The sequence below is a fragment of the Anomaloglossus baeobatrachus genome, chromosome 9 (genome assembly GCF_048569485.1).
Source record: "Anomaloglossus baeobatrachus isolate aAnoBae1 chromosome 9, aAnoBae1.hap1, whole genome shotgun sequence".
Lineage (NCBI taxonomy): Eukaryota > Metazoa > Chordata > Amphibia > Anura > Aromobatidae > Anomaloglossus > Anomaloglossus baeobatrachus.
The window spans coordinates 41,570,945-41,595,954 of record NC_134361.1 but is presented as its reverse complement, the minus strand read 5'-3'; the positions used below and the strand labels follow the sequence as shown (position 1 = coordinate 41,595,954).

Genomic DNA, 25,010 nt, shown 5'->3' with positions numbered 1-25,010 from the left:
GGATCACTTCATATCAGCACCAGAGAACAGTCATAAGACAATAATAATAATAATAATAATTTTATTCATTTATATAGCGCTATTAATTCCATAGCACTTTACATACATTGGCAATTACATTTTTTTCTATCCCATTTATCTCCTTTAACTGTGTAACTTTACATGGAATGATCCTTTAAAAAACTTTTTGTTTTTAAAGAAAATTAGGATTTTAGGGTGGGAAATGCCCTCACTGACTGTTCGCAGCTGAGATGGGAAAAAAAAGAGGTGGGAGGTGACGTGAAGCAGGGTACTGAGCTCCGGCTGACGGTCCTGCTGCCGAGCTGCGGGGTCTTCAGTGTCCGGAGTCAGCAGCGCAGTCATGGACCGGTCACTGCTGGGGATCATTTTATTCTGCGTTTTTCTTGGCCTGGTAGGGGGGCGACCGGAAAATGCCCAAACTGGCGGACAGGAAGCTTTGTGCTGATGAGGAATGTAGTCGTAAGTACTCCTATACTGATGAGGATGATATTGGGATGGAAATCTGTACTAAAAGTGAACGGTTCATTCATTTTGGACAGATCATGGTCAATAGACAGTGATAGCATTAAAGGGAATCGCTTATTATTCAATTAAGTCTGAAATTGCCAGGAGGAGTAATAGAGGAACATGATGAGGATAATATGAGGGGGTGGAAATCTGTACTAAAAGTGATCAGTTCATTCATTTTGGACAGATCATGGTCAATAGACAGTAATAGCATTAAAGGGAATCGCTTATTATTCAATAAAGTCTGAAATTGCCAGGAGGAGTAATAGAGGAACATGATGAGGATAATATGAGGGGGGTGGAAATCTGTACTAAAAGTGAACAGTTCATTCATTTTGGACAGAAAATGGTCAATAGACAGTAATAGCATTAAAGGGAATCGCTTATTATTCAATAAAGTCTGAAATTGCCAGGAGGAGTAATAGAGGAACATGATGAGGATAATATCAGGGGGTGGAAATCTGTACTAAAAGTGAACAGTTCATTCATTTTGGACAGATCATGGTGAATAGACAGTGATATCATTAAAGGGAATCGCCTATTATTCCATTAAGTCTCAAATTGCCAGGAGGAGTAATAGAGAAACATGATCTGTACTAAAAGTGAATGGTTCATTTATTTTGGCCAGATCATGGTCAATAGACAGTAATAGCATTAAAGGGAATCACCTATCATTCAATTAAGTCTCAAATTGCCAGGAGGAGTAATAGAGGAACATGATAAGGATAATATCAGGGGATGGAAATCTGTACTAAAAGTGAACAGTTCATTTATTTTGGACAGATCATGTTCAATAGACAGTAATAACTTTAAAGGGAATTGCCTATTAGTCAATTAAGTCTCAAATTGTCAGGAAGAGTATAGAGGAACATGATGAGGATAATATCAGGGGATGGAAATCTGTGCTAAAAGTGAACAGTTCATTCATTTTGGAAAGATCATGTTTAATAGACAGTAAAGGGAATCGCCTATTATTCAATTAAGTCTGAAATTGCCAGGAGGAGTAATAGAGGAACATGATCTGTACTAAAAGTGAACGGTTCATTCATTTTGGCCAGATCATGTTCAATAGACAGTAATAACAGTAAAGTGAATCACCTATAATTCAATTAAGTCTCAAATTGCCAGGACGAGTAATAGAGGAACATGATTAGGATAATATCAGGGGATGGAAATCTGTACTAAAAGTGAACGGTTCATTCATTTTGGACAGATCATGGTCAATAGACAGTAATAGCATTAAAGGGAAATGGCCTATTATTCCATTAAGGCTCAAATTGCCAGGAGGAGTAATAGAGGAACATGATGAGGATAATATCAGGGGATGGAAATCTGTAGTAAAAGTGAACAGTTCATTCATTTTGGACAGGTCATGGTCAATAGACAGTAATTATAGTAAAGGGAATCGCCTATTATTCAATTAAGTCTCAAATTGCAAGGCGGAGTAATAGAGGAACATGATGATGGGATGGAAATCTGTAATAAAAGTGAACAGTTCATTTATTTTGGACAGATCATGCTCAATAGACTGTAATAAAATTAAAGGGCATTGCCTATTATTCAATTAAGTCTCACATTGCCAGGAGGAGTAATAGAGGAGCATGATGAGGATAATGTCAAGGGATGGAAATCTGTACTAGAAGTTTTAGACAGAACATAGTCAATAGATAGTAATAGCATTAAAGGGAATCACCTATTATTAAGTCTCAAACTGCCAGGAGGAGTAATAGAGGAACAGCACAATGATTATTTTATATGGAGTACATAATTGGTGTACAGCTGATTCAGGATCTTACCATAAACACACTGTGTGAACATAGCCCAGAACTGTAAGCAGTGGGAGCCAGTTGTGAGACAGGTGGCGTGGCACAAGTACTGTATGCTGCCATCATTCCCTTTTAGGGAACAATGGCTGCGGTGACATCCTCTGAGTGTGACCCAATATTGATCGCTCCAGAACACATTTTGGACTGACGCCTTTCTCCCTGCACAGACCCCATCTCGATGGCGGTTTCGCTCTCGGACTACACTCCCCCCGATTGCCGCTTCATCCCCATCAGGCGCGGACAAACTTTGTATATTTTCTCCAAGTTAAAGGGGCGTGGGCGCCTGTTCTGGTTCGGAAGTGTAAGTACATCAGCAGAGATGAATCCCGGTGTAATTAGGGGTAATAAATGATGAGCCGCGTTCTGTTACTTCATAGGTACAAGGAGATGAGTACGGGGAGTACACCGCCAAGTTGGGCTACTTTCCAAGTTCCATTGTTGAAGAAGAACACTATTTAATGCCCGGAAAAGTGGAGGTAAAAACAGACGTAAGTACATCAGTATCAGGAACCAAATCTTCACTTATTGTACGCACAGGGTCAGAATGGGCTGTGCTTTTTTTGTCTTTGGCCAGAGATCAGATTGGCAGCCCCAATAATAAACCTTTATGGTAAACTCTAAAAAGAGCCAAAGGGAATGGAGAGGTGACTGCAGGGGCTCCTATACTGTCCCTAAAACTAGGGGACTCTAGACTATCCCTGTCCTCCGGATTACCCCTAATGGTAGAGATGCCGGCGTCCCGTGAATTACTATAATACTCTTGAGTAAAACTGATCTATTCCCCCCTCTTCGGAAAAGGAAGGGGCAGGAGTGGGATGGAAACACAGATGAGACAGACAGGGAAAACAGAAACTCAGTCACACTGTAAACTCAGAGGTATAAACAGTAAGAAACTAAAGGGAAAAACAAGAGCAGTAAGGCAGCAACAAAAGGATTACAAGGGTTATGTCACAAGGGACTGTGGGGATAGCGGGAAACCAGGGCCCCTAAGCTGACCCTCAGAATAGGGGATTCCAGAACTATTCCTATTCTAAGAGATAGCCCTAATGGTGGGGATATCCTGAGTCTACTTCCTGGCCCTGCTCCTGACCAGCCAAGATCTTATACCCCCATCCCCCAGGGGGGGCTCGGACAGGAGTTGTATTAAATCAACAGAAATAGACAAACAGGGGAAACCAAAACTCTGTCACACAGTACACACACACACACACACAGAGGTATAAGACACCAAGCGATTAGGAGGAAAGCAAGAGCAGGAAGGAAACAACAAGATGATGGGTAGCTCCACAATAACACCACAACTCACAGACCAACATAGCATTAACTATAGATGGCGAAGGTAGAAGAATTCCCCCAGCCTAAAAATGAGAAGAGCAGAGGTAAAAGAAGCCAAACAAGGAGGCTAGCAGAGATTAACTCTTGCAAGCCTGTCTATGAATGAGCAGACAGAAGGTCAACATCCGGGTCTGCCTGAGTTGATCAGAATGAAACAGCAGAGACACCATCGGACAGAGTGTCAGACTCTGTAATATGAACAGAGCCTGACGCCGCCATGTCAGTCAGCGAGTTTTGTGCAAAACTCCAAGTGATAGGTTAACACTACGACCACACACAACAATAATATCACAATCACCAGTGAGCCTGGAAAAATCCACCTCTCCATGCCAGAATAGTCAAGCTATAGCTGGCACCATAAGAAGAGTGCAGCCAACATATATCGGAGGAGACTGAACGTGACTGGTTCTCCCATTGCATGTGACCAAGGAGACTAACAAGCAGAGACTAAGGGCGGCGTTTCATGTGACGAATTATCGTGCGATCGCATGAGCCATCGCACCCGCTCCCGTCGTTTGTGCGTCACAGGCAATTTGTTGCCCGTGGCGCACAAAGTCGTGTATCCCGGTCACACGTACTTACCTCCCGAACGACCCCGCTGTGGGCGGCGAACATCCTCTTCCTGAAGGGGGAGGGATGTTCGGCGTCACAGCGACATCACACAGCGGCCAACCAATAAAGCGGAGGGGCGGAGATGAGCGGGACGTAACATCCCGCCCACCTCCTTTCTTCCTCATTGCCGGTGGACGCAGGTAAGGAGATGTTCGTCGTTCCTGCGGTGTCACACACAGTGATGTGTGCTGCCGCAGGAACAACGAACAACTAGCGGCATGCACCACCACCGATATTATGAAAAGGAGCGACGTGTCAACGAGCAACGATTTTTGACGTTTTTGCGATCGTTGATTGTCGCTCCTTGGTGTCACACGCTGCGATGTCGCTAACGACGCCGGATGTGAGTCACAAACACCGTGACCCCGATGATATATCGTTAGCGATGTCGCAGCGTGTAAAGCCCCCTATAGTCTGTGGTCATGAATCCTCACCCATCCCCTGTAGACTGTGAACCCTCGTGCACAGGATCCTCTATCCTCCTGTATCCCCACCCATCCCCTGTAGACTGTGAGCCCTCGCGCACAGGATCCTCTATCCTCCTGTATCCCCACCCATCCCCTGTAGACTGTGAGCCCTCGCGGGCAGGGTCCTCTCTCCTCCTGTATCCTCACCCATTCCCTGTAGACTGTGAGCCCTCGTGGGCAGGGTCCTCTCTCCTCCTGTATCCTCCCCCATCCCCTGTAGACTGTGAGCCCTCGCGGGCAGGGTCCTCTCTCCTCCTGTATCCTCACCCATCCCCTGTAGACTGTGAGCCCTCGCGCACAGGATCCTCTATCCTCCTGTATCCCCACCTATCCCCTGTAGACTGTGAGCCCTCGCGGGCAGGGTCCTCTCTCCTTCTGTATCCTCACCCATCCCCTGTAGACTGTGAGCCCTCGCGGGCAGGGTCCTCTCTCCTTCTGTATCCTCACCCATCCCCTGTAGACTGTGAGCCCTTGCGGGCAGGGTCCTCTCTCCTTCTGTATCCTCACCCATCCCCTGTAGACTGTGAGCCCTCGCGGGCAGGGACCTCTCTCCTTCTGTATCCTCACCCATTCCCTGTAGACTGTGAGCCCTCGCGGGCAGGGACCTCTTCTCCTTCTGTATCCTCACCCATTCCCTGTAGACTGTGAGCCCTCGCGGGCAGGGTCCTCTCTCCTTCTGTATCCTCACCCATCCCCTGTAGACTGTGAGCCCTCGCGGGTCAGGGTCCTCTCTCCTTCTGTATCCTCACCCATCCCCTGTAGACTGTGAGCCCTCGCGGGCAGGGGTCCTCTCTCCTCCTGTATCCCTCACCCTACTCCTGTAGACTGTGAGCCCTCGCGCACAGGATCCTCTATCCTCCTGTATCCCCACCCATCCCCTGTAGACTGGTGAGCCCTCGCGGGCAGGATCCTCTCTCCTCCTGTATCCTCACCCATCCCCTGTAGACTGTGATCCCTCGCGGGCAGGATCCTCTATCCTCCTGTATCCTCACCTATCCTTTGTAGACTGTGAGCCTCTATCCTCCTGTACCAGTCTGTGCCTTGTATTGTTTAGGAATATTGTACTTGTCCCTATTATGTATACCCCTTTCACTTGTAAAGCGCCATGGAATTGATGGCGCTATAATAAATAATAATAATAATAATAATATATCCCCAGCTGTTAATGATCACATTCTATTTTTTTTTTTCTTCCATTTTAGCAATGGGACTTCATGTGTCACTGACCGCCCGGGCCTCGGTGCTTTCCGGCTGTGCAGATCAGTGTCTTCCCATATGAATATCAAAATAAAGCAAAAAATCAAGATATACCCCTCTGGCTTCCTGTCGGCTTAAGCAGCGCAATGTACAATGTATGCAGATGTCATAATAAACTCAAATAAACTTTACTGCTTTGGCCACAGTTACTTTCTAATGTGTATTTCGCAACTTTTTGGGTTCCCAAACTATAGACTAAAAACACTAAAGTGTTAGAATTACACCTCTTTAACTTTGGTCGAAATCGCCAATATGGCGGTGTCACATGGAGATTTTACAAACTTCGCCGACTATCATGGCATCATCGGGGTCTGTTCAGACTATAGATTCTGACACCCAGCCTGATAACTTGTCTGGTGTCTGTGATCGAGCTGCAGAGTGATGATTCATAGGCAGGCTAGCAAAAGTTAATCTCTGCTAGTCTGAATGTTAGTATCCTTTGATCACATGATGTGGGGAAGCCAATCACATCTGCTCCCCTCCTATATATGCTGGCTAGATCCTTCCACCTATGCCAGCTATAGTTTCTCTTAGCTGGTCTGTTGAGTTGTTGTGATACAGACTATCTGGTGGTTGTTATACTTGTTGCTGAGTGTGGTTGGGGAGTTAACCTTTGTTGCCTTTTTGTTGCTACCTTCCTGCTCTTGCTTTACTCCTGAGTCTCTCCTTGTCTATTCCTGTGTGTGCAGTGTGTCAGAGTTTTGGTTTCCCCTTGTCTGCCTTTATCCGTTTGTCATCACACTCCTGCCCCATCCTTCGCTGGTGGGAGGGGGTATCAGAGTAGTAATGGTCAGGAGTAGCCAGGGATGGGACTCAGGCATCTCCACCATGAGGAGTAACCCTGAGATTAGGGATAGCCTAGGGACCCCTAGCGTGACAGACAGCATAGGAGCTTCTGTCCCTTGCAATCCTAACAGTTAACCCATGACAGACAGGTCCGGCAAATAGTCTATGTCTGAGGGAATCCTGATGATGTTGGGGGGCAGAAGGATCCGGCACGACTGATTTTGGACTGCCAATCCTTTTGTTCTCTAAGAGCTAATTGTGGCACACATGGTAGATGTACAAGTAATGTCTATCCTATATCTGAACACATTTTTCTCTTATGGGAGTGTCCCTCCCTGTAATACAGGTTGGATGTGACCTCTGTGGGTGACCGGAGTACGAAGCAAATTGTCATTTACGAAAATTTAATTTTTCCCTATACTAATGAATGGCCAAATGGTTGGAAATTCCCTTAAAGAAAAATGGCTAATTTCAAGACGTTTTATCCAATGTGGTAAGTGGAGATGCCCAACAATCAAAGTGCCTTGTTCTAAAATGTCTAGGAACCCTTAGGAGTAATACTAATCATTTTTGCTTCTTTCCTCCGTTTACTATTGTTCTTGAAAATACCTGAGATTGACAGCAGAATTATGAATGAAGCTCCTGGGGTGCAATGCATAATCTGTATCTGGGCACTCACACACTTATTATACTGGGAAGGGCATTAAACGAGTCACAAAAAGTCACTAGGGAGACACTGAATTCTGGGCCCATTAACCATTTATTGCCCCTTAAGTATCTGCCATTAACCATTTATTTCCCCTTTAGTATCTGCCATTTACCATTTATTGCCCCTTTAGTAACTGCCATTAACCATTTATTGCCCCTTTAGTAACTGCTATTAACCATTTATTGCCCCTTTAGTAACTGCTATTAACCATTTATTTCCTCTTTAGTATCTGCTATTAACCATTCATTTCCCCTTTAGTAACTGCCATTTACCATTTATTTCCCCTTTAGTAACTGCCATTAACCATTTATTGCCCCTTTAGTAACTGCTATTAACCATTTATTGCCCCTTTAGTAACTGCTATTAACCATTTATTTCCTCTTTAGTATCTGCTATTAACCATTTATTTCCCCTTTAGTAACTGCTATTAACCCTTCATTTCCCCTTTAGTAACTGCCATTTACCATTTCCCCTTTAGTAACTGCAATTAACCATTTATTTCCCCTTTAGTAACTGCTATTAACCATTTATTTCCCCTTTAGTAACTGCAATTAACCATTTATTTCCCTGTTAGTAACTGCAATTAACCATTCATTTCCTCTTTAGTATCTGCTATTAACCATTTATTTCCCCTTTAGTAACTGCTATTAACCATTTATTTCCCTTTTAGTAACTGCAATTAACCATTCATTTCCTCTTTAGTATCTGCTATTAACCATTCATTTCCCCTTTAGTAACCGCTACTAACCATTTATTTCCCTTTTAGTAACTGCAATTAACCATTCATTTCCTCTTTAGTATCTGCTATTAACTATTTATTTCTCCTTTAGTAACTGCCATTTACTATCCCCCCCCCCCCATTTAGAATCTGCCATTTACCATGTATTTCCTCTTTAGTATCCTTCTGCCCAATTGCCATTCATGGCCTTGAAGGGGAAATAAAAGTTCAATAATTCTGACTAGTGATGCCACTACCATGCTCGGGGACTTGGTATTCGTAACAAGCCGTCGGACGCTTTAGATTTGCTTGACTCGTTTACCAAACATCATGGAAGTCAATGGGGAACGAGAGCATGCTTTTGGAAGATCTTTCTGAAAAATACTTGAGTTCAGTTCCCCATTGACTTCCATTATACTCGGTACTTGAGTTCAGTCCGTCAGAGTGTCAGTCTGCTTGTTACGAGTACCCAGCACCCGAGCATGGTAGTGCCCACTCATCACTAGTTATGAGTACTGAGCACTCGAGCATGGTAGTGCCCGCTCATCACTAGTTACGAGTACTGAGCACCCGAGCATGGTAGTGCCCGCTCATCACTAGTTACGAGTACTGAGCACCCGAGCATGGTAGTGCCCGTTCATGACTAGTTACGAGTACAGAACACCCGAGCATGGCAGTGCCCGCTCATCACTAGTTACCAGTGCTGAGCACCCAAGCATGGTAGTGCTCACTCATCACTAGTTACGAGTACTGAGCACCCGAGCATGGTAGTGCCCGCTCATCACTAGTTACCAGTACTGAGCACCCGAGCATGGTAGTGCTCACTCATCACTAGTTACGAGTACTGAGCACCCGAGCATGGTAGTGCCCGCTCATCACTAGTTACCAGTACTGAGCACCCGAGCATGGTAGTGCTCACTCATCACTAGTTACGAGTACTGAGCACCCGAGCATGGTAGTGCCCGCTCATCACTAGTTACCAGTACTGAGCACCCGAGCATGGTAGTGCTCACTCATCACTAGTTACGAGTACTGAGCACCCGAGCATGGTAGTGCCGCTCATCACTATTTACGAGTACTGAGCACCTGAGCATGGTAGTGCCCGCTCATCACTAGTTACGAGTACTGAGCACCCGAGCATGGTAGTGCCCGTTCATGACTAGTTACGAGTACTGAGCACCCGAGCATGGTAGTGCCCGCTCATCACTAGTTACGAGTACTGAGCACCCGAGCATGGTAGTGCCCGCTCATCACTAGTTACGAGTACTGAGCACCCGAGCATGGTAGTGCCCGCTCATCACTAGTTACGAGTACCCAGCACCCGAGCATGGTAGTGCCCACTCATCACTAGTTATGAGTACTGAGCACTCGAGCATGGTAGTGCCCGCTCATCACTAGTTACGAGTACTGAGCACCCGAGCATGGTAGTGCCCGCTCATCACTAGTTACGAGTACTGAGCACCCGAGCATGGTAGTGCCCGTTCATGACTAGTTACGAGTACAGAACACCCGAGCATGGCAGTGCCCGCTCATCACTAGTTACCAGTACTGAGCACCCGAGCATGGTAGTGCCCGCTCATCACTAGTTACGAGTACTGAGCACCCGAGCATGGTAGTGCCCGCTCATCACTAGTTACGAGTACTGAGCACCCGAGCATGGTAGTGCCCGCTCATCACTAGTTACGAGTACTGAGCACCCAAGCATGGTAGTGCCCGCTCATCACTAGTTATGAGCACTGAGCACCCGAGAATGGTAGTGCCCGCTCATCACTAGTTACCAGTACTGAGCACCCGAGCATGGTAGTGCCCGCTCATCACTAGTTACGAGTACAGAGCACCCGAGCATGGTAGTGCTCGCTCATCACTAGTTACGAGTACTGATCACCTGAGCATGGTAGTGCCCGCTCATCACTAGTTACGAGTACTGAGCACCTGAGCATGGTAGTGCCGCTCATCACTAGTTACGAGTACTGAGGACCCGAGCATGGTAGTGCCCGCTCATCACTAGTTACGAGTACTGAGCACCCGAGCATGGTAGTGCTCGCTCATCACTAGTTACCAGTACTGAGCACCCGAGCATGGTAGTGCCCACTCATCACTAGTTACGAGTACTGAGCACCCGAGCATGGTAGTGCCCGCTCATCACTAGTTACCAGTACTGAGCACCTGAGCATGGTAGTGCTCGCTCATCACTAGTTACAAGTACTGAGCACCCGAGCATGGTAGTGCCCGCTCATCACTAGTTACGAGTACTGAGCACCCGAGCATGGTAGTGCCCGCTCATCACTAGTTACCAGTACTGAGCACCCGAGCATGGTAGTGCCCGCTCATCACTAGTTACCAGTACTGAACACCCGAGCATGGTAGTGCCCGCTCATCACTAGTTACCCGTACTGAGCACCCGAGCATGGTAGTGCCCGCTCATCACTAGTTATGAGTACTGAGCACCCGAGCATGGTAGTGCTCACTCATCACTAATTCTGACGCTTTTCTGCATGATGCTTGGCCTTGCCACAAACTTAAAGACAGTTATGTACCTATTCGGTAGGGTCTCCCTGAGATAAGACTCCTTTTCAGCATTTCCTCAACAGTAAAAAGTTTGGAGCCCATATACATAAACATCCTGGTATTTTTGTTGTGCCATATATTGTGTATAGAACCTCAACATGAGGAGGAACACATAGGTCTGGCCACATGTAATCTGTAGGGCCTGTTCCATTGTTTCCCCCATAATTAGCACCTGAGAGTCTGCCAGCCATTCACAAGGAGAATTACCATGCAGTCCCTGCACATGTGCATATAAATGGAGGGACCAGGATTATTAATTAGGAGCCCAAACAATTTTCAAGTGGCATTGATCTTGTGTTAATGAAGTCAGTGTTAATGCGCATTCAGATTATAGGATCATAAGGCGATGGGCCAGGGCCAGCTCCAGGTTTTTGTGGGCCCTGGGCGAAAGAGTCTCAGTGGGCTCCATCCTCTGCATTTTTGCTACATGAGATCGAACCCTTGGAATGGAAACTGGGAAATGTGTGTGACGCCCTGGACTAGCCAGGTAGTCACAGTTAGCGCCCCGCACTACACCTGTCCCCCAAAAAGGTGTCATCAGCCAACCATTTAAAACCTAGTCACCTCCCTCAGTGCTTGATGAACACACCAGGGGGCGGAGCCATGTGGTTGGCCACGCCCACCGAGGAGTTCAGAGGGCCTGAGGCAGGAAACATAGTCAGTCAGAGTCTGTAAAGTGCAGTTCAGTAGAGGAGTTGACAGGAGTGAAGGAGTCTGACATGTGCCGGGGCTGGAGCCCGGGCACCTTTGGCTAGGAGACAAACGGTGGCCTTAGCCTGCAGGAGCTCGGTGGAACCATGGTAGACTGGAACAGGGTAGTGGCCCGCCGGTACCGACCCGGGGAACCGACTCGGAAACCGGAGCACACAGGGGGGTACTCAGACCCTGAAACGAGGTCCAGAATCCACTGGACTGAGTTAATTAACTGATTGCGGTCTGGACTATAGGTCCTTTCCCACCCACATCCCGACTGAAGACAACAGCCCACCGTGGGGGATAGAAAGCCACCGCACAGGCAGAGAGATCCACGAGCCAGCGTCTGCGGGCAAAAGGGCTCTCCCGACATCCACAAAGTCGGGGAAGCGGACTCCCGTCGCTGAAGCGCAGGCAGCCCAAATACACAACATGGTGCAGGAGAAAGGCCAAGACCACCGAACCGGGTGGGGGACCAGACGCAGCCGGCTGCGGGCACCGACCACCATCAACTTGGTTTACCAGAGACTTGTGTGTGTCAATAACAGTGAGTACAACAGAGCCATCCGGCCGCGCACCGCCCTGCACCACCCAGCTACCCACAACGGGTCCCGCGGCCACCATCCCTGCCCACGGAGGGGTTAACAAATTGCTGCATCACATCTCCCCCAGGTGCCCCGTAACTGCAGTGGTGGTGTCCACCTTCACCACATCCTGTGGGTGGCGCCACGAACTCAAGCGCGGCTCCGGCCGTGCACCTACCTAACCCCCACCAAAAGCGCCAGCACCCCCTTTCAGAGTGAAGTGACCCCGGGTCCGGAGGCGCTCGAGCCACCCACCAACGAGCCCGGATCCGAGCGGCTCGGCTGCAGCCGAGCGCGGGGTGGTACATGTGCGGCTCCCTAGTTCCTTCCTCACAACAACATCTGCTTCGATAAGTGCTGCTGTAACGCTGCGGCATCCCCCCCCCAAACATGGGAACGTAGCCTTTTTTCCTTATGGGCACATTTCATTTATCCAGACATCACCAGTAATGATCAGGTCTTCTTCGCCCACCCCGTACTTGTCCCTGGCCACATCCTTCGAGGAACCTGTGAAGCAGAATCTGGGTTCTCTGTAGACCACTAGGCCTTTTGAAGCCATACCTCCATGTTTCTAGGTTGCCCTTTCGTTGGGGAGGTGAGGGAGGAATGACCGATGGTGGCTCTGCAAATATGGGATACAAGGCTGTATGGACCTTCTGTGAACAGCCAAGATCAGTCAAAGAATCAAACGATCCAACCATTTGTACCTGTATAAATAATGCTCTGTCATCAGACCATGGGAATGATCAAAGCCCCCTTTCCCACCCCTTGCAAATGGGATCACCATGGGCTAGGACTTCAGTGCAAAGGAAATGAGCAGAACATTGACACAAAGGTGCTAAGTGTCAGCTCATTATAATATCATCACAGGAGGTTTAATAAAGCCATATTGTGTCCTATTGTTAACGGCGGCAACAGTGCTGTTGTGTGTACAGGGACAGGTGAAGCCATTTCCATGTTGGTCAAAGTGAACACTCCTAAAAAAAAGACAATGGAGGCTCTGGTAACAGAATAACTACTGATGAATATCAATTGAGGACGAACAATGTGTAATTAGACTGATATGCTCCATCCTGTTGTTTTCTTCCATAGTGTTCCTGCAATAGTTAGTACACCCATAATCCCATTATTATTTCCTCATTTGTTATTACTAAATCACATCACTCATTCAATGCAGATTCTGATGGAATCTGCTCCAAACCAAGCACTGTCCAATCAAAACGCGGCAAAGAAGACTTCAGGGGAAAAAAAATAAACTCGTCACAAAAGGAAAAAAATCTCCAAAAAAAAATGAGCGTTAACTGCTCAAAAATCTCATTGTTTTTGAACCCCTCAAAAAAAATCAGCCTGCACATAGCCTTAGGGAGCCCAAACCCCCCACCAGGAATATAGGGAGATGTAATACATGACTATGGCCACAAAGAGGCAGCAGCTACATTTCTTCCGAATTTCGGAGCTTATTTACTGTCAGATGTTGGCCTCCAAGTGACCTGTTCTTTTTCTGCTCCTAAAGCAAGTCATTCTGGGAATAGTAGTTCTACAGCAAATAAGGAGTGAAATTTTGTGATATGATAAGAATGTATGAAGCCGAAAGATATTACCGTACTAACAGTTATGCACAAGACACAAAGTATGGTGACGTGAAATGGCACTATTAGGCCCCGTCCACACACTGCGGTTTTTGATGCAGTTTTTGATGCAGTTTTTTTTAAATCTGCATTAAAGTCTGCATGCCTCTCCTGAAACCAGCAAAGCCTATGGGATTTTAGATTTGTTGTGTACACAGTGCGTTTTTTTTTTTTCTGTGCGGTTCTGGTGCAGATTTTAATACTGAAAAAAACCTGTAGCATGTCAATTAGTGCTCCAGTTTAGCAGCGTTTTTTCACCAATTGACTTCTATTCATTGACTTTCTTTGCCCAAAAAAAACGCACCAAAACTGCGTCAAAACTGTGAAACAGCGTGCACATCTGGTCTAGAAAATGTCTGCACCAAATCTGCAGTGTGTGCACACAGCCTTAGACTTTATGAGTTACTATTGGCAGCATCTGGTCAACCACATAACGTTCCGGTGACCCTCAGCACCAATGGGGGGGGGACTTTTCTCATGTTTCAGTCTGAAACATCCACCATAAATGTATGACAGGTGTGCAGTGCAAGGGCTCCATACACGGAACCCGAAACTAACAGCGGGCTCTGATCACAAAAGGGTTAACCTCTTAGCTGTCAATCGTAGTTGTGGCACTTAAGAGTTTGGATGCTGATCACTGGTGGATCAAAAGTGCACAAATTTTACAATAATTTTGCAATACACTGTGAAGTCCATAATTAAATATAAAAATAAAATAAAAAAATAAAATATATATATATATATAATATATGTATATATATATATATATATGGTGGCCCAAAAGTAGGTGTACAGCATGTGTAATAGGGTTATTAACATGGTGTAAAGTGAAACTGACTCAGTTGCCCTTAGCAACCAATCAGATTCCACTTTTCATTCTTCACAGACTCTATGAAAAATGAAAGGTGGAATCTGATTGGTTGCTAAGGGCAACTGAGTCAGTTTCACTTTACACCATGTTTGATAACCCTATTACACATACTGTCCACCTACACTTAGACCACCCTATATATATATATATATATATATATATATATATATATATATATATATATATATATATATCCTACGCATTTCGAACCTAGAAATGATGACTACAGATTGTACTACATAAAAAATTACCTCCATCAACCAGAAAATAAAAAAGTTAAAGGGGTTGTCCACTACTTTTACATTGATGGACGGTCCTTAGGATTATCAATGTCTGATCAACCACAGTCCGCAACCCCCGCCGATCATCTGTTGTCGGTGCCGCTGCCGGCAGTTGGAAATGCTCAGCTCCGGGGAGCTGCCCCATCAACTAATAGCGGCCGCTCCCAGGTATTGACTTGGATGTGCAGTACTTGACCACAGCCGCTAGCACTTGACCGGGCAGCTCCGGAACTGAGCATTTTTGCCCGCCACTGACACCGAAAACAGCTGATCGTCGGGGGTGCCGGGTATCGGACCCCATTGATGACCTTTCTTAGGGATAGGCCATCAATGTAGAAGTAGTGGACAACCCCTTTAAGGCTTTTGGCAGTATACAAGGAGGAAAAATCAAAGTGGAGACCACCTTGTCACCCCAAAAACTATATCCGCCCCACTACTGCACCTCCCAACTTTGTGATTTTTGTTTTTACGGTCTGGCTCCGATATAAGATCACATTGGACCCTATAGAAGAACCGATCGTTATTCTGCCACATCGCAGAAGACTCTTGTTCCCTCAGTAAATCGATGCAGGACGATTCCTGGACTATTGTAAATCCAGGAGAGAAAAATAAAAGACATGAGGAGAATGGAGCACACCATAAAACATTATCACAGCAATAATCCTACAATCCCCTCATATAAACAGTAACAGGGAGCCGCTATCTCTGCTTATGGGATGTTTGATCTGTAATGGAGTGTTTGGAGAAGGCCTCGCTGGGTGGGCTCCAGCTCCTCTGGGAAAAGCAGCTGCTGGCCCTGTGCAGTTAGTGGGGACAGATGCCAGGACCTGGGGAGGAGGCCGGAGAGAAAGTGGCGCTATTAACACCTAGAGTGTTCCTTCTCACTGCGGGATAAGAGGAGGCCTGATGGCTTTTCCACATGTTCCACATGTTAGCCATTGTTAGTGAAGCAGTAGGATCTGGTCCAAGAGATCTAGGGTATGTGCACACGCTGCAGACATTTTCTGCATGAAATCTGCACCTTCTGGCAGATTTGGTCCTATGCACACGCTGCTGTTTTTTTACACAGTTTTTTAAAATCTGCATCAAAATCTGCATGTGTCTTCTGAAACCAGCAAAGTCTATGGGGTTTGGATTTGCTGTGCACACAGTGCAGTTTTTTCCGTGCGGTTTTGGTGCAGATTTTGATGCAGAAAAAAATCTGCACCATGTGAATTATTGGTCAGGTTTAGCAGCGTTTTTCACCCATTGTCTTCAATGTTGATATGAAAAAAAACACTTCAAAACCGCAGGTGTGGTGTTCACACTGTGACTGATTTTGGTTGTTTTTTTTATCGGATTTGCATTCATCAACAAGACCAGAGCAGGAAAGAAATCTCTCTCTCTCTCTTTCTTTCTCTGTCTCCCTCACTCTCTCAATATCTCTCTCGCTCTCTCTCACTCACTTTCTCTTTTTCCCTCTCTTTCTTACTCTTTCTCTCTTTGTTTCTAAATCTCTCTCTCTTTCTCTCTCTCTTTAGCTCTCTCTTTCTCTCCCTCTTCCTCTCACTCCCTCTCTTACTTTCTCCCTCTCTTACTTTCTCCCTCTCCCCCTTACTCTTTCTCCCTTTCTCCCTCCCTCTCTTACTCTTTCTCCCTTTCTCCCTCCCTCTCTTACTCTTTCTCCCTTTCTCCCTCTCCCCCTTACTCTTTCTCCCTTTCTCCCTTTCTCTCTTACTCTTTCTCCCTTTCTCTCTCTCCCTTTCTTACTCTTTCTCCCTTTCTCTCCCTCTTTCTCCCTCTCTTACACTCTCCCTCTCTTACACTTCTCCCTTTCTCTCTCTCCCTCTTACTCTCTCTCCCCCTCTCTTACTCCCTCTTACTCTCTCTCCCTCTCTTACTCTTTCTCCCTCTCTCTCCCTCTCTTACTCTTTCTCCCTTTCTCTCCCTCTTTTACTCTTTCTCCCTTTCTCTCCCTCTCTTACTCTTTCTCCCTTTCTCTCCCTCTCTTACTCTTTCTCCCTTTCTCTCCCTCTCTTACTCTTTCTCCCTTTCTCTCCCTCTCTTACACTTCTCCCTTTCTCTCTCTCCCTCTTACTCTCTCTCCCCCTCTCTTACTCCCTCTTACTCTCTCTCCCTCTCTTACTCTTTCTCCCTTTCTCTCCCTCTCTTACTCTTTCTCCCTTTCTCTCCCTCTCTTACTCTTTCTCCCTTTCTCTCCCTCTCTTACTCTTTCTCCCTTTCTCTCCCTCTCTTACTCTTTCTCCCTTTCTCTCCCTCTTTCTCCCTCTCTTACGCTCTCCCTCTCTTACTCTTTCTCCCTTTTTCTCTCTCTTTCTCCCTCTCTTACGCTCTCCCTCTCTTACTCTTTCTCCCTTTTTCTCTCTCTTTCTCCCTCTCTTACGCCCTCCCTCTCTTACTCTTTCTCCCTTTCTCTCTCTCTTTCTCCCTCTCTTACGCTCTCCCTCTCTTACTCTTTCTCCCTTTTTCTCTCTCTCCCTTTCCTACTCTTTCTCCCCCCTCTCACTCTCTCCTCCATTTTTTTTCTACATTTCTCTCTCTCTCGTTCTTTCTCTCTCCTTTCTCTCACTCTTCCTCTCTCTCATTCTCTCTTTATCTCTCTCTGTCTCATTCTCTCTTTTTCTCAGCACTTCAGAAATCTCACAGACTTTGCAGACTTCAGGATAGACATGCAGATTTTGGTGCAGATTTCTCAAAAAAGGCATCAAAATCTGCATAAAAAACGCACCATGTGCACATAGCCTTAGGGGTACTTTGCATGTTGCGACATCGCAACTGCGATATCGTCGGGGTCAAATTGAAAGTGACGGACATCCGGCGCCGGTAACGACGCCGCAACGTGTAAAGCCTAGATGCGCCGATAAATGATCTCAAAAGCGTCGTAAATCGGTGATCTGTGTAGCGTCGGACATTTTCATAATGTCGCACCAATAGGAGATACGATGTTGTTCCTCGTTCCTGCGGCAGCACACATCGCTGTGTATGAAGCTGCAGGAGCGAGGAACATCTCCTTACCTGCCTCCACTGGCTATGCGGAAGGAAGCAGGTGGGTGGGATGTTTACGTCCCGCTCATCTCCGCCCCTCCGCTTCTATTGGCCGCCTGCTGTGTGACGTCGCTGTGACACCGCACGACCCGCCCCCTTAGGAAGGAGGTGGGTCGCCGGCCAGAACGACGTCGCAGGGCAGGTTTGTGCGTGTGAAGCTGCCGTAGCGATAATGTTCAGTACGGCAGCTATCGCAAGATATCGAATGTGTGACGGGGCGGGTACTATCGCGCTCGGCATCGCCAGCATCGGCTAGCGATGTCGCAGTGTGCAAAGTACCCCTTAGACTAGGCCTCACACCCGACATGATGACACAGTTGACTCAACTTACACCCAGCAGCATTTCCAAACGGCATAGCCAACAACTTGTAACAACGAGTTGCGAACTATAGTCTTAAAAATCCATTCTTTCTTGAGTACGGAGAATATTTTTAAATAAAAGGAGAATGGCAAAGTTGCTTTTTTTTTGCAATTTTACCCATTCAGTAGGAGTAGGATGAGTCAACCCCTTTAAGCCGCCCCTCTGCCTACAAATAATTAACCATCATGATCTATGCGGAAGCGATATTGCATTACATCACCATAGACTGCGGTATGTGAGGTCAATGCCAGGCAGCTGCTGGGCCTAGGTAAAGCTTCTGCAGCAGAGCTCACTCTGTCTCTGATGTTGGCTAGTATATAAGTGGTGATCATAGGGCACGCCATGACATCATCCGCGGAGCGAGCCCCGGGGTTACTCTTCTCAAGCAGTGACTTAAGTAGATCAGCCGGACAAGTGTAGGCTTCTCCCTATACCGCCCTGCGGGTGTACTGCGTATTCTGTAACACCTTTCATAATTCACTTTATGGTTTGATCTCTTTCCTAATAACACTGATCCGAAATGCGTTGGCAGCCCCATGAGTCGACGGGATACCGGCGCGCTTTGAAGACATTATACGTCTTAATGCTCCCCGGTATAAGAAGGTAAGCTCCTGCAAAGCTGGATTATAGTATTAGGTAGGTAATATTACAGGGTAAAGCTCAGGATCTTCCCACACCCTTTGTTTTCTAGCCCTTCAAGGGTTAAAATGAAGACTTATTAGAAAAGTCCATTGTACAGGATCTGAACTCCACTCTTCAGGGTGGAGAAACTTTAACTCCTCCATTTCCAAGATCTCTTAGGGCAGAGTCTACAGGAACTTGCATTTCTCTTCTCAGTTCTATGCAAAAGTCTTGTGTGAAAGCTCAGATCTCTATAGAAGGCTCTCCCTCCTCCCAGAGCTTCCACCTCCCCCACCACATCAATCCCAGCAAGTCCTCCCCATCTCTCCACATTATCCCAGACTGTCTGCAGCTCCTCCCTCTCCCCATCCCTGCCCCTCCGCTTGCAGAGTTCCCAAGAGTGAAGGGGGTGTCTTACACAAAGAGGGAGGGGGAAAGCGATTTTAAAAAGTCATTTTCTCCTTTCCTGAAACAGTATACCTGTAGGAACCTGGCAAGGTGGACACTCCAAGACCAGAAGATAATGCCCCCTCAAGAAATGTCCATGGAATACACGTCACACTTTGCACCGCCTGTGCCACCACACAAGCCTAAACCTCTGCCATCCACCGGAGGTCAAGAAAGGAACCTAAAATGTGTCCTACTAGGAGACGGGGCAGTGGGGAAGACCAGCCTTCTGGTCAGCTACACCACCAATGGTTACCCAACACGATACATTCCCACCGCCTTTGACGACTTCTCAGGTAGGATCAATTGTACAAATTTTTATTTGGATTATCTAAATTTTTCACCTAAAATTCATTTTTTGGCTATTTTTCTTATCCTCAATCTTGAAGGTCTTTTTTCTCCTACGTTTCCCCACCTTCGGATTTGCTTGTATTCCTTGCACGTCAAGTTACGGCTGCTTGCACAGGGTTTCCAGGGCATTCGTGAAAGGGATCCTATATTAGGACATTATAGGACATCTTTTTTTTCGATTTGGGAACATACGAGTTTTAAGGGTATACGTGATTTGGGTCGGGTCTTCTCTAACCGCGGAATAACGTGATATTTTACATTATGTTCTTGTATGGTGACAGCTGCTTATTGAGGTTCTGCAGTATCTGCGTCTTTTCCTGTCCACATTACAATATAGCTTGTAGGAATACTGGATTTTGTGACAATATCTGCATTGTGTGCAAACGGTTAATGATGATATCATTTTTTTTTACAGCTCTGGTGCAAGTAGGGAACACCCCCGTGAAGCTGCAGCTTTGTGACACCGCAGGGCAGGTAAGTGCTCGGCTGGATTGTATGTCAAGCTTCATGTTGCGTGACTCCCTGTAGGGAGGTAGAGACGCCAAATCTTATATCTGTGTCAACTTGCAGATTTCATGTCCTCTTTCGCCCACCGTCTGTCCATAGCACCTTGCAATGGGAGGGACGGACACGCTTGCCGCCTCCATCCTGGCATGAGGAACCCTAGGAGTAGACTTCACGTCTGCTAGGGTTGTCCATTGTACGTTGGTGGTGCCACTATAATTCCACCTATCATCAAGACTGTATGTCCTGTCCTGGATACACATCCGTAATCTCATATTCCTGGCATGAGCCACCTTAGGAACAGACTTCACGTCTACTAGGGTTGTCCATTGTATGCTGGTCGTGCCACCATAGTTTGCAGTGAGAGGGACTGACACTCTTGCCACCTCCATCCTGGCATGAGCCACCTTTGAAGCAGACTTCACATCTACTAGGGTTGTCCATTGTATGCTGCTCGTGCCACCATAGTTTGCAGTGGGAGGGACGGACACCCTTGCTGCCTCCATCCTGGCATGAGCCACCCTAGGAGCAGACTTCACATCTACTAGGGTTGTCCATTGTATGCTGGTCATGCCACCATAGGTTGCAATGGGACAGACACCCTTGTCGCCTCCATCCTAGCATGAGGAACCCTAGGAGCAGACTTCACGTCTACTAGGGTTGTCCATTGTATGTTGGTGTCACCATAGTTCCACCTACCATCAAGTCTGTATGTCCTGTCCTTCTGGATACACATCCGTAATCTCATATTCCTGGCATGAGCCACCTTAGGAGCAGACGTCACGTCTACTAGAGTTGTCCATTGTATGCTGGTTGTGCCACCATAGTTTGCAGTGGGAGGGACGGACACCCTTGACGCCTCCATCCTGGCATGAGCCACCCTAGGAGCAGACTTCACGTATACTAGGGTTGTCCATTGTACGTTGGTTGTGCCACCATAGTCCCACCCCCCATCAAGTCTGTATGTCTTTTTCTTCTTGATACACATCCCTAAACCCATATTCCTTCTCTCTGTAGGATGAATTTGACAAGCTTCGTCACTTCTGCTACCCCAAAACCGACGTGGTCATCCTGTGTTTTAGCGTCGTGAGCCCATCTTCTTTTCAGAACATATCGGAGAAATGGATCTCAGAGATACAAACTCACTGCCCCAACGTGCCCCTGATCCTGGTGGGCACACAGTGCGACCTTCGAGAGGATGTCAAAGTCTTAATCCAGCTGGCACGGTATCGGGAGAAACCTGTGCCTAATTCCTCTGCCAGGACCCTCGCTGAAAAAATCGGGGCAATCGCCTACGTTGAATGTTCGGCTCTTACTCAGAAGAACCTAAAAGATGTCTTTGACACGGCCATAATATCTGGCATCCGATACTCCGACCTGAGGAACCAGAGGGAGAGAAAAATGGCCGCCACAGCTAGCAAGATGAAGACTCTTTCTAAAGCTTGGTGGAAAAAGTATGTGTGCGTGTAAGATTCACGGGACCAATAAATATAGCCAAGTGCCTTATCTGAAGAGCTTGCACTGGGAGCAAGAGCTTGACATCTTGCTGTGAAAGGTGACTATGAAAGTTCATGGTCCTGGACTGCCATGCCCAAACTCCAGGTGCATCTAGACTTTTTACGGGGGCACGGTATGGACTGAATCAGCCGGAACCTCCCCCCCAGAGACATTGGCGACTGTTTAACCTACATAACGACATTCTGACACCTTCTTAAAGGGATTCATCCAATTTGCACCTATGTTTACACTGGATAAGGTTCCAGGTTGGAATGTGTCAGAATGAATACTTGGTGACCGGGATGGTGCCTATACTGAATTAATATAATGATTTGCTTTGATTTGCTGCCTTGCACTGGTGGCTGAAACCTGAATATAGCTTCTGTTCTAGGAAGCGTGTAACATATGGACGTTGTAATACTGTGTATTAGCATGGACATCCGTGTCTGCGAGCGAGCCGTGACCCGGACAGCTTCTTCAAACAGCAGATTTCCATTCTGGGATATGTCATCTAGCATCAAACGTAGGCTTGCGTAACTCAAGGCGCCCAGCTGTTCTCTAACTACACGGCCACATGCTGAGAGTTGTAGTTCCGGGACATCTGCGTGCCACCAGTTACTGCGGCCCATCTGTAGGAAACTCATTTTTTACTAATACCATTGTGCTGTCACTCCGAGCCGTGACATGTCAGCTCTCCTCGGTGATATACAAGCACTCGTCATTCGGGACCCAACATTTTTTTTTTTTTTTTCATGCAATTCTGTTCACAAATAAAATTTTATTATTATGTACAAACGTATACTCGTTACTCATTACAATGGGGGGAGGATGGGTAAGGGAACAGTACAGTGCATTCAACACTCCTGAAATGGCTGATAACAAAGAACAATAAACTGCCTTCAACAACATGGAACTTGAGACAAGGGACTTTAGGCCCCCATACAAATTAGTTGGCTAAACCTATTAATTTAGGAGGTTTGATTTCGCTAACTTTCTCCCATTGGATGAATTTAAGCGCCTGATCCTCTTTCTTCTTAGTGATCGAGCACCACTAGAGGGGTCCAACAATGGCGTAAAGACCCCATACAAATTAGTTGGCCAAACCTATTAATTTAGGAGGTTCGATTTCGCTAACTTTCTCTCATTGGATGAATTTAAGCGCCTGATCCTCTTTCTTCTTAGTGATTGAGCACCACTAGAGAGATCTGGCAATGGCGTAAAGACCCCATACAAATTAGTTGGCCAAACCTATTAATTTAGGAGGTTCGATTTCGCTAACTTTCTCCCATTGGATGAATTTAAGCGCCTGATCCTCTTTCTTCTTAGTGATTGAGCACCACTAGAGAGGACCGACAATGGCGTAAAGACCCCATACAAATTAGTTGGCCAAACCTATTAATTTAGGAGGTTTCCTGCAGAGAGGTTTAATTTTACTGACATTCTCCCATTGGATCGATTTAAGCGCCTGATCCTCTTTCTTCTTAGTGATTGGCCACCACTAGAGGGGTCTGACAATGGCGTAAAGACCCCCATACAAATTAGTTGGCCAAACCTATTAATTTAGGAGGTTTCCTAAAGAGATGCTTCGTTTCGCTGACTTTCTCCCAGCGGAGGAATTTAAGCACCTGATCCTCTTTTTTTCTTTGTGATTTACCACCATTAAAGGGGTCTGACAATGGCGTAAAGGCCCCCAAAACAAATTGGATACAAGTTGATACTGGCCGACCATCTAATGTGTATAGGGGCTTTCTGGTAGATGATGTCGGGGAAGATAATGATTTGGTCTGTTGAATTTAAAGGGGTATTCCCATCTCCAAGATCATATCCCAATATATAGTAGTATAGTGTAATAATAATAATAATATTAGCAAATACCTCCAATTATAAATGTAGTTCTCCTGATATAGCCATGTCTCTTACCTCATGTGCAGGGCATTGCAGCTTACGTATTTATGGTTACGACCAACTTACTGTCACTATATGAGTGTATGTAACCTTGGATACCTAAGCTGCAATGCCCTGCACATGAGGTAATATTTTTATTACTCCTACTACATATTGGAACAGTATATTAGGGATGGGAATACCCCTTTAACCTTTGTTGTCCTTTTATTGCTCCTGTGTTCTCCATGGGAGAGTCAAAAAGGATCAGCCACTTAAAGGGCTATTCCCATCTCCAAGATCCTATCCCAATATGTAGTAGGTGTAATAATAATCATATTACCTAATGTGCAGGGCATTACAGCTTAGGTATTCATGGTTACGACCACGCATATATAGTGAGTTATTTAGTTGCTTGTGGTCATAACCATGAATACCTAAGGCCGATTTTACACATCCGGGCATTTCGCCGCTTTGCCGGATCCGTCAGACTTCAGTACAGCGCAATACACTACAATGGCATCGCGGCAAGCTCTGGTCACATGACAGCATGTGACCAAAGCTTGCCGCGATGGCATTGTACTGTATTGCACTGTACTGGATCCGGCAAAGCGGCGAAATGCCGGATGTGTGAAACCAGCCTAAGCTGCATTGCCCTGCACATGAGGTAAGAGACATGGCTATATCAGGGGAACTATACTACATTTCTGATTGCAGATATTTGCTAATTTTATTACATCTACTACATAATGGGGTAGGATCTTGAAGAGGGCAATAGCCCTTTAAAGGTTTATTCCCATCTCCAAAATCCTATCCCAATATCTAGTAGGTGTAAAAATAATAATATTAGCAAATACCTCTAATTATAAATGTAGTATAGTTCTCCTGATATAGCTATGTCTCTTACCTCATGTGCAGGGCATTGCAGCTTAGGTATCCATGGTGACGACCAGGAGCAACAAACTTACTGTCACTATATGAGAAGACGTAACCATGGGGATAATTAAGCTGCAATACCCTGCACATGAGGTTAAACACATGGCTATATCAGGAGAGCTATACTACATTTCTAATTGGAGGTATTTGTTAATATTATTACTATTACACCTACTACAAATTGGGATAGGATCTTGGAGATGGAATACCCCTTTAAGCGGCTGATCCCTTTTGACTCTCCCACAGAGAACACAGGAGCAGTGGTCTGAGCTGAACGTTCCTGTGTTTCTGGGAGTTGTGTATATATATACACACATCACAGTGGAGCAGTATATATGTATTAGGCCAGGTTGACGTGGGGGATGTGTAGTGTGGACTTTGCACTGCTAATGTGGAGCAACTTACAGCACAATACAGGGGATGGGGTTTGCGCAAAATCTCATCTTCCTGGAAAAAATCAGCACAGAAATCAGATCTTCAGATCAGCAGTGTGCGCACAACCGG

General features: G+C 46.2%; 1 protein-coding gene across 2 annotated transcripts; it reads left to right on the top strand.

The window, feature by feature from the left end:
* The first annotated feature begins 334 nt into the window (after positions 1-334).
* On the top strand, positions 335-22,484 carry LOC142251117 (rho-related GTP-binding protein RhoU-like). 2 transcript variants are annotated; one of them, XM_075323636.1, is made up of 6 exons: positions 335-480; positions 2,522-2,655; positions 2,732-2,842; positions 19,366-19,633; positions 20,104-20,162; positions 21,210-22,484. In XM_075323636.1, exons 1-6 carry the CDS (start codon positions 432-434, stop codon positions 21,660-21,662), a joined length of 1,074 nt encoding a protein of 357 aa, XP_075179751.1. In that variant the 5' UTR covers positions 335-431; the 3' UTR covers positions 21,663-22,484. The 2 variants fall into 2 exon arrangements, with proteins under 2 accessions (XP_075179751.1, XP_075179752.1); XM_075323637.1 differs by lacking the exons at positions 335-480; positions 2,522-2,655; positions 2,732-2,842 and adding an exon at positions 18,791-18,872.
* The last annotated feature ends 2,526 nt before the right edge of the window (positions 22,485-25,010 follow it).